We start from the raw sequence: 11,173 nt of genomic DNA on the forward strand, positions 1-11,173 counted from the left end.
GAATCCAGAATCTGTAATTTGGAGATCACAAGATCAAGTACTTCTTGGATGGCTGCTCTCATCAATGAGTGAAGGTATTATTAGCTTAGTGTTTAATCTGGAAACTTCTGTTGAGGTGTGGAAGGCAATTGAAACACAATTTGGATCACAATCTAAATCTAGACTTTTACATTTGAGATACATGATGAACTCAACTAGGAAAGATGATTTGAAAATCAATGATTATTTCATTAAAATAAAGTCTATAGCTGATAACATGGCTGCAGCAGGAAGTGCTTTAAACAATAATGATTTAATTCTACATATACTCTCTGGTTTGGGACCAGAATATAATTCTGTAGCCACTTATATCACTGGACAAGTAGGTGTTGGAAAGATGAATGTTAATGAGGCTAATGCCATGCTTTTAACTCAAGAAGCAAGGATTGAGCAACAAGCTCAAATGCTTGCTAGTGCAGATGTGAAACAGAATTTTGAAGCCAATCTTGTTCTGAATAGGGGATTTAAGAAAGGAAATATGTCTGGTGGTAGAAACTTTAGTGGTTATGGATACAATACTGGAAATAATGGAAGTTTTGGAACTAATCACTACAAAGGAAGCTATGGAAGCGCTGGATATGGATCTGCTGGTAATGGGGATCCTCAGTACAAAGCTTATCAAAGTGATAATCAAAGAGGTGCTGGAGGCAATTGGAATCCAAATGCTGGTAATGGAGGCTATAATAATGGTAGATCATCTGGGCAGATTAAGCCTCAGTGGAATAGTTCTAAGCCAACTTGTCAAATATGTCTCAAGACTGGACACACTGCAAACATCTGCTGAAAACTTACAGAGTTTATTAACTCTGGAGCATACAGACCACCACCAAACAGGAATCCAAAAACTGCATATTTAGCTAACATGGAGGGACCTTCTGATGCAAACTGGTACCTGGACAGTGGAGCTACACATCACCTGATAAATGACATGAACAACATGCATGTTTCTGAAAGCTTCACAGGTATTTCTAAGCTCATTGTTGGTAATGGTGCTGGTTTAGACATAACTCACTTAGGCAGTGCAGTTCTGAAAATGCATGAAAATGAAGATAATGCCTTATCAATACTTAAGCTAAATGACATACTCCTTGTACCACAAATCACCAAAAACCTTATTAGTATTTCCAGGCTGACCAAAGATAATAATATAGTGGTTGAATTCACTGACAAATTTTGTTTTGTGAAGGACAAGATGAAGAATGTGGTAATATTGCAGGGCAAGGCTGAAAAGAGTCTCTACAGATTGCTATTGGTGTCTTCAAATAAAACTCTTATCACACCATCTGGTCAGAGTTACAGTGCTAATGTTGAGTCAACCGAGCCATTAACTCCTCTGTCAATGTTTTCAAGTGTTAGTTCTGATTTCAAAAATAAAACAAACTGCTTACATACTTCAGCAGTTCCCTGTATAAATTCTGAGTGTTTGTTAAGCACCTCTGTATTTCATCAAAGGTTAGGTCACCCATCCTTTCATGTCTTAAATCATGTAATTAAAACATCTTCATTTGTTAAGACTATCAATGGAAACAGAACCTTTGACTCTTGTGATGCTTGTAAGATGGGAAAGATGCACAGATTACATTTTTCTGTCACTGAAACAAAAACAAAGTTTCCATTAGAAATATTACACACTGATTTATGGGGTCCATCTCCTGTGATCTCTCCTCAAGGATATAGATATTATGTAAGTTTTGTTGATGATTGCACCAGGTTCACTTGGATATTTCCATTAAAAACAAAAGATGAAACTCTTCATGTCTTTAAAATCTTCAAAACTCAAATCGAAAAACAACTTAGCAGACCCATTAAATGTCTTCAATCTGATTGGGGGGGAGAGTTCAGATCCTTTGTAAACTATCTTCTTGCTGAGGGAATCCAATTCAGACACTCATGTCCCTATACTCACAATCAAAATGGTTTAGTGGAAAGAAAACACAGACACATCACTGAACTTGGGTTAACATTACTTGCACAAGCTGCCATGCCTCTTAAATTCTGGTGGGATTCTTTTCACACAGCGGCCTATATTATAAACAGATTACCCACTCCTGTATTGAGCATGAAATCTCCTTATGAATCTCTATTTCAACTTTCACCAGATTACAAGTTTCTAAGAGTATTTGGGTGCTCATGTTTCCCTTTCCTTAGAGAGTATAATAAACACAAGTTTCAGTTTCATACATCCAAATGTGTCTTTCTGGGATATAGCCCTTTACACAAAGGCTATAAATGCTTACACCCTTCTGGTAGAACTTATATAGCTAGTCATGTTTTGTTTAATGAATCTTCCTTTCCATATTCATCACTTTTTCATGTTTCTTCTTCTGGAAATCAATCTTCAGATTTTCAGTATAATCTTCTCAAACATTTTTCAGTTCCAGTTTCCAATAGCAATCAAGATACTCTTGAAGCCAATGCAGCTGATAATGACCATCATTCTCCTCTGTATTTTTCTCATAACACACCAGTAAACATCCTTCCCACTACCTCACTCACACAACCAGCTTCTGATTCAAACTCTTCCATACAGCCAAATAATCACATTCCTCAATCAAATCAGCAAAATCCATCTTCCTCATCAGTTCCACCACAACAGTTATCACCACCAACACAAGTCCAACCACTTATAGCTACACATAATATGATCACCAGAGCTAAAGCTGGAATCTTCAAGCCAAAAGCTTTCATTGCCAACTATAACAGTCTGGAACCATCCACCACCTCTGAGGCATTATCTGATCCTAAGTGGAAGGCAGCTATGCAGGAAGAATATGATGCCCTCATGAAGAACAATACCTGGAGCTTAGTGCCTATATCTTCTTCTTATAAACCAGTTGGATGCAAATGGGTTTTTCGAACTAAGTATAACACTGATGGTTCAATCTCCAAGTACAAAGCAAGACTGGTTGCAAAGGGTTTTCACCAAACTGCAGGTATCAACTATTCAGAAACCTTCAGCCCTGTAATAAAATCTTCCACAGTCAGAGTTATCCTGAGCTTAGCCGTTATAAAAGAGTGGAAGGTAAGGCAAATCGATGTAAATAATGCCTTTCTAAATGGAGAACTCTCTGAAGATGTGTTTATGATACAACCAGAGGGCTTTGAGTCTAAGGAAGGCTACATTTGCAAGCTCAATAAAGCTCTATATGGGCTGAAACAAGCTCCAAGAGCTTGGTATGAAAAGCTCAAAGGCTGTCTAACTGACTGGCAGTTCATCAATTCTAAAGCTGACACTTCTCTCTTCATCAACCATGATACAAGAGGATTAATCATTGTCCTTGTCTATGTCGATGACATTCTGATTACAGGACCTGATTCTGATCTACTGGAGGTGTTCATTACTAAACTTAGCAAAATGTTTGCTCTTAAAGATTTGGGGCTGGTTGCTTATTTTCTTGGGGTAGAAGTGTGTTATACTACTCAGGGAATGCATCTTTCTCAAACAAAATATATCAAAGATTTATTGAGTAAGGCTTCAATGCTGAATTGCAAAGGTTCTGACACACCCTTTAGCATTGGTTTCAAGCTTGAAAAAGCTGTACAAGGTTCTCTTGGGCAAGAGTTTGAGGATCCCACAAGGTACAGAAAGTCTGGTTGGTGGCCTTCAATATCTTATTCTTACCAGACCTGATATTGCCTATTCAGTACATAAGCTCAGCCAATATCTCAGTGCTCCCACACTTCAACACTGGTTGGCCTGCAAGAAAGTTCTTAAATATCTTCAAGCAACAATCACCTATGGTCTTCACATTTAAAAGGAGGGAATACTTGAAACCACTGGATTGACTGGTTACTCAGATGCTGATTGGGCATGCGATGCTGATGATCGCAAGTCCATTGGAGCTTATTGCATATATCTTGGTAACAACCTAATCTCTTGGTCATCTAAAAAGCAACCTATTGTTGCTAAATCCAGCACAGAGAGCGAATACAGAGCTCTATCTTCAGCAAGCTCAGAATTGTCATGGCTGCAATCTTTATTCTCTGAGCTTAAGATTGTGAAGTTACCTCCTCCAGTTCTTTGGTGTGACAACCAAAATGCTGGTGCCTTAGCTAGGAATCATGTTTTCCACTCTAAGTCAAAGCACATTGAATTAAATGTTCACTACATCCGAGACAAAGTGCTTAAAAAGGAGCTGGAAATTAGATATATTCCCACAGAAGAGCAAGTTGCTGATGTGTTTACTAAACCTCTGTCATTTCCTAAATTCAGTTACTTTCGCTCCAAGCTCAATGTTGTTAATAGACCATTGAGCTTGAGGGGGGATGTTAAGGAAGCTCACACTTGTAGTGTAGCCAACAGAGCAGAGGATGATAGCAGCAGGATCAATCAGTTATGCATTGATGATGTGGCATACCACGTCATGACTGGTGATTATGAAATTATGTGTACACGTGATTGATTAGTTAAAGCTGTTATATTCAGCTGTTGAGCTTAACTTCAGTACTTGTATATAAGGAATAATTGAACACACATTACGCGTGTATTTGATTAATAAAAGCATAAGAAGTTTTCTCAGATCTGTTTTCATTTTCTCTTATTTTCTAAGTAACCAAACATCATTTTCATTCTTCAACTGGAAGAAGCCTGTAATTGGTAATAGGTTATTTCAAAGCTTTAATTCCTTAATTGTTTTGTTCTTAAATAAATCTTTTTAACACAGCTGCTAGAAATGAACAATGCTATAGATTCAAGATTTGCATGCGGAATGTCTTCGTGACCAAGTTCTTTTTTTGGCATTAATCAATCACCATATCAAATACCATTTCCTTAATACACAAGTAATATTTTACAATCTTTGTCAAAGTACTAAGGGAGAATTATATATATTTTTACTGCTTCTAGCTGCTGATCCTTCACGTTTGTCCATACCAAAAATCCCAAATATTATTCGTTTTGTCTCATTAAACACTGAAGCAAGTCTTATTCGCTACATATCACCGACTCGAAATGTATGGTAATAATCAGTTATCGGGCCACAAGGCCGCCCCACAATAATGCAAACTTGAAGGTCACCCATGCCTATAAAAATGTTGCCACTTGGAACATTCAGTTTCAAGCAAATTAACCTCAAGTACGGCGATTTTACGACTAGTCCATTTCACTCCCAATTTCGTTTGATCTTTGCTATTCCATAGGCAGGTAGAGATGGCTAATGGGTCGTGTTGGTCCGGTCCACTAAAGTAAGGTCCATACGTACTCATGCCATGCCTAAATTTTTTTACTTAGGCCCGGTCTGGCACACGTGCCGTGCCTAAGGAAAAAAGCCCAATAATTTTTTTTAAAAAAAAATTTTAAGAGCACTTGTTAAGTTGTTGGCGTATTTTTTTTAAATCTATATACTTTTTTTAGGTATATGACTTTATTCAAATTTAATATAATTGAAAATTTAAAATTCAAGTTCATATTTAATGATAATAAACTAATAATAGCAAGAAAATATAATATTAATTACTAAGTTTAATTTCATGGTACGTTTACTTCATAGAATGTGAATAAACTGGAATGAGAATAGGCTAGGAATGAGAATGGGCTGGAATGAGAATGAGATTCTAATGTTTACTTGGCAAAAATAAATGGGAATGTGAATGTACTGGAATGTCATTGATGTGTTTACTTGGCAAAATAAATGAGAATGAGAATTAATTTACCAAAATACCCACAGTATTAAATAATGTAATTTTCATTATATAGATATATGTATAAATATTATTATAAAAATGATATGAATTAAAAAATAAAATTAATAAAATTAATAATACTAATAATAATAAATGTTAATAATGATAATATTAATAAAAATAATATTAACAGTAATTAATAATAACTAAAATAATAAAGTTAATAATAATAATAATAAATGGTAATAATGATAATATTAATAAAAATAATATTAACAATAATTAATAATAACAACAACAACAACAACAATAATGATAATATTGTTAATAATGATAAATTAATTATTTTTATTAATTATTATTTTTATCATTGTTTTTATTGTTAATAATGATAATATTAATAATAATAATAATAATAATAATAACAATAATTAATAATAAATAAAATAATAAAGTTAATAAAATTTAATAATAATAATAATATTATTATTATTATTATTAATGACATTTAAAATAATAAAATTAATTGTGATTTGAACAAGGGTAATTTAGAAAATATGAAAAAATTAGAGGAATACAAAAGTAAATATATATTTCATTCTCATTCCCAACCCTCCATGGGAATGAGATTCACATTCCTTATTCCCAAATTGTGTGGAACCCACATATTTTATTCCCATTTCCAAATTACATTTTACTAAGTAAACATGAGATTCATTCTCATTCCCTAAACCCTCAAGTAAACACACCATTATAGTATTAGAATTTTTTTAACATTTAACAACAACAACAACAACAACAACAATAATAATAATAAATTTTTCTGAAAGGTTAACTTAATTGTTAACTTAGACTTACATAGAGTCATAAATTATAGTTCACAATAATATTAATGCATATTTATAAAATCATGATATTTACAATTTTATTCACTAAAATCATGATATCAATTATTTATTTAATAAATTTATAAATATAAATCAATTATAGTATTTTTTAAAACTAAGAATTAAATGAATTTAAAAAATTCAATTTAAAGTCATTTGTAAAATCATAAAATTTTAAATTTACTTTCATTAAAAAATAAAACGTACTTATTTCGGATTTTTTTATCATGTCATGTTTAACCCATTTTTAATTGTGCCGTACTTTTAAGGCTTGCGTGCCAAAAATTCTAAGTACGACATGACCCACGTGCGTGCCATGCCATGTGCAATTCGGCCCATTGGCCATCTCTACAGGCAGGTAATGTTCGTGAACGCATTATTGAGCTTCTAGGTTTGCTACAATGCAGTTGCGGACCAAGCTACCAATTACCTTATAATTTGCCCAATAAAATTTGTGTGCTGACGCCTTCACAGTGCTGGCTGATTGCCCATCAAAATATTAACCTAACGTGTCTCCTTGAAATTTTAGACTCGTTTCTCAACTTGGACTGCAATAATAATCTGATCGCACAAGCAACGTGGCGTTACGTGAAAGCACGAGAAATTCATTTCGGCTCCTTTTTCTTTCATTTGCCTCTAATTGAGGCAAAACGCAAGGGGAGATGTCAAAAGCAGGCAGAACCATAAATGATTATAAATATCTATGATCGTATATCGTAAATTGAATGTCAAATCCGAAGTTTAATCAACAAGTATATAACAGCATCTACACATTTGGATTCATGCCGAATATAATCACCGATTGCGTACAATCATATATATTGACATGATGGATATTTAGATATACACGCACCTCTATCGCTTGAAGCATCCCACACAGGCTCCCAGTTTTTCTGTGTGCAAAAGAGAATATTTTACATCTTGCTTCTGTAATAGACATAGAAAATTACAGTAACAGTCTATCACACACATATCAGCTTGCAATCCACGCTAGCCCTATGGCAATTTTGTCCTATACACATGTAAATATATCTCAAAGAAATAGGATAATTAAAACCGACCGACACTCTTGAGTCTGACACAAATTAAAGATACGAAAATATACAGGACAACGCTATATGAAGTAGCATGAAAGAGCGTTTCTAATTAGTGATTTAGAATGGCTTTGATCCGATCCCTTTAGGGAGATGGAGGGTTACTGCCAGCGGCATAACTATTTATGAGAGCCAAGGCGTTGCTCGTCAAATGTGCAACTTTAAGAATATGCCTCCTGATCATCGTCTTCGTATATCCGTTCAAGGGCCTACCTTGAAGCCCATCCACGCAAGTATCTTCATACGTTAACGCTGCGCTTACCCATGTTTGGACATCACCCATTGTGAGCCAAAAATTCGAGTTCCTGATGTGACCCAGTTCGTCCATAGAATCTTGGAGCTCATCTATTGAGTCACCGATCACCTCAATGCAATCTGCCACTGCCCCTGCGGTCTCCCTCGGGATCATGCCGGGGATTCTCGACATCTTGACCATCATTCTCGACGTTGATTTTGTGGCTTTAAGGGTTATGTTGAGAGCTGTGTTGGCTAATGTTTTGGGGTTGCTTTTGATTTTGGCTGCATAGACTGAGAGTGAGCGGTAGCACAACCTGCGATAGATTGTGCCACTACATGATGTTCTTATGTACTCTATGTTTGAATTATCTGATGGGTTTGAGGCTAAGTTGGTGGAGAATTCAAGGAGAATAATGAGCAGGGCTACTAGTGTATGCCTCAAAAATGAACCTTCCATTCTCTTTCTCTCTCTCTCCAGAAAGAAATAGATTCGTATAGTGAGTTTTGTAGAGTAAGGGTGGCTTTATAGAAAGAGAGAGGCAGTCAATTAGCTGCGCTAATTGTGGAGTAAAAGAAGCCTGATTTCAGGTAACGATTGGATTGGTAAATATAATTATAATAATAATCCGATGGATAATTTTTAGAGGCACAATGAGAATATATTTAAATTTAATATAATTACTTTTATATAACAGAAATTAATGTAAAACTACAGTACACTTCTAAGAAAATATAATTATTACACTTGTTATTTTTCTGTGTGGAGTGATTTAGGAACACCGGGAACCGCTAATTATTCTGTCTCATATAATCATTAATTGGGTGTAAAATTAAGGACCACAGAAGCACTCCATCACGAGGTAAAAGAACCTTAATTTTCACTGGTGGCAAAATTCCAGGGTACAAAAGGAATAATGCTCTTTGACGAATTGGTAGCTCAAGTAATAATGCCCTTGGTTTCGCCAAATTCTTCACAAATTTCCTTAAATGCTTTTTTTTTTTTGCCCTGGATGGTAATATCGTGTACGTTTAATAATAATAAAAACAGTTAATAAATTAGAACTTGGAAAATGGAGATTGCTTATTCTCATTCAGTATGATATCGTCTCTTTAATTTGGAATTGGGATGGTATATATATAATTTTTAAATAATTTTATTTTTAGATCCTCTCAAAAAGCCACATATTGTTTGAGAAATGACTTACATGGTCCAATAACCAGAGATTATTATGACACTCTAACCGTAGGGTTTTACAACTTACCCTTGTTTGTATTTGATACCATTTTTGTAATTCCACTCAGTGGATTTTTCTTTTTCTTTTTTTTTTAAGTGGCGTGTTTGAAACTGTTTTTTTTATTATCTAAAAAGTCTCATAAGGATTGCGAAAATACACTATATATAAACCAAACGGTTGTGGCTCAGTTGGCGGCGCAGGCTGAGTAAGTGGGAAGAGCTCTCGGGTTCGATCCTCACTAAACACACCATTTGGGAGGGGTAAAGAGCCTTAACTGTGACTACACCCCGAATCCGAATTAGTCGGGGCCCAATGCAGTCGCCGGAAATCGGATGGTTTAAACCAAAAAAAAAAAAAATACACTATATATATAAAATAAGTAAATGAAAACATATAACAAATAAATGATATTATGATATGTGTATATATATTTTTTTAAAATTATCATGTAAGTGATAATTGTATTAAATTTAATTATACATGTTTATGTATATATTAATTAATTATATTATTATCTCTGATATATTTTAAAATTTCTATTGTTGCGGACTTTTCTGCGATCCATTGTGTGATTTACTTGATCGGCAAATTTGCAGCGAAATACAAAAGCCAGTGCTTCCAAAGTAGTGAAGGAACCATTTTTCATTTAAATGAATGATATACTTAAATACACATCGAAGAAGGCTGCAACCATAACCAATAGACGCTGTGGCCGCATCTCACATGAGCCAAAAAGAGAATTCCATTGGTTTTATGCAAGGATTATGTCCTCAAATTGAACGATTCACAAAAACAAGAAAAATAAAGGTAATAATAAAATTCAAGAATTGAGCATATCAACTGTGTATGGCCTTCATAACCATGTGACATACGACAAATATTACGTCAACGTCTGACTGCTACGTTTGATTAACCAAAACGCAATGCACGTAATAAATATGGGTTTGGACGCGCACTGCTTGCCAGCTGCAGCTGGGAGGTTTTATCTAAGGATGAACTGAGCAGAAAGGCAAGGAATAGATTTTAGATAAGGGTTCGTTAGTTGGATCAGATTTTTTCCTGATCGGATCATGTTCTAAGTAAATAATTTAATTATTAATTTATAGTTAACAAATAAATAAAAAATTGAATTTTATTCATATATTACTACTACAAAACACATGATAAAAGATTTTAAAAATTTCAGAAGAAATCATATTAGAATAATATCATTTTCCTCGTTAGTTTATCTATGTTAGAGTATAAATTTTAATTACACATATAAAATGATAAATAATAAATAATGAATTATAATAAATTTTTATTATTTATCACTTTATATGTATGATTGAGATTCACGCTTCATCATAAATAAACTCCAACTATAACCTTCAGATAATTAGACTATTAAGTGTTTTATAACATCACAAAACAACTCTTTAAATGAAATTTTCCTACTTATTTAAACCGACACGTCAATACAAAAAAAAAGTTTCAAAAAACTTTCTAAATAAATTTTCTTGTACGCATATAAGATAGTAAAACAAGCCTACTAAAAATAAAAATAATGATGAGGATTGGAATGAATCCGGCATTATTATTTTATTTTTGTCGCATTTTACACATGTATCGAGCGAGGTGGGCCATTGATAGCTCCGCATGATCAGATTCCCTTGTTCTCAGAAATTTCATATTTGACAGTACCCCATCTTGGTCGAATAATTAATAAAGAAAATTAGAGACGATATTTGCTGAGACTAGCGCTGAGTTTGCTGGCTTTGGAGAAGAGATCGAACATCGTAACTTTCAAACTTTGGACAGTAGAGGTTGAGGTTTGGGGCTCTGGGCTTCTCCACGTGGGAAGCAAATCTCGCACATAAAGAGATAAGAGATTTTTAATGTTTTAGCTGCCGCATAAATTTGTCCCGAAGTTGCTTTCACGCGAATAGAGAGGTTGATTTTTTTTATTTGGGATCCTTCAATAATGAAAGGCGGTCATCAAAGTGAGGCTCCCCACCGATGCGTTTAAGCTTTTTCTTCTACTATACTCACGAAATATGAGTATACTCACGAAATATGA

At 34.2% G+C, this 11,173-nt stretch overlaps 1 protein-coding gene and 1 non-coding gene across 2 annotated transcripts; one reads left to right on the forward strand and one right to left on the reverse strand.

The window, feature by feature from the left end:
* Positions 1-274: 274 nt before the first annotated feature.
* LOC112100580 lies at positions 275-411 on the forward strand. The gene has a single exon (XR_002906948.1). It is a non-coding gene; the product is annotated as a small nucleolar RNA Z247 (small nucleolar RNA).
* A 7,047-nt stretch (positions 412-7,458) lies between these two features.
* On the reverse strand, positions 7,459-8,384 carry LOC18048572 (pectinesterase inhibitor 10). Its single transcript, XM_006440323.2, has one exon. It carries the CDS (start codon positions 8,334-8,336, stop codon positions 7,728-7,730), a length of 609 nt encoding a protein of 202 aa, XP_006440386.1. The 5' UTR covers positions 8,337-8,384; the 3' UTR covers positions 7,459-7,727.
* Between the last annotated feature and the right edge of the window lie 2,789 nt (positions 8,385-11,173).

Source organism: Citrus clementina, unplaced genomic scaffold, assembly GCF_000493195.1.
Source record: "Citrus clementina cultivar Clemenules unplaced genomic scaffold, Citrus_clementina_v1.0 scaffold_3, whole genome shotgun sequence".
Classification (NCBI taxonomy): Eukaryota; Viridiplantae; Streptophyta; class Magnoliopsida; order Sapindales; family Rutaceae; genus Citrus; species Citrus x clementina.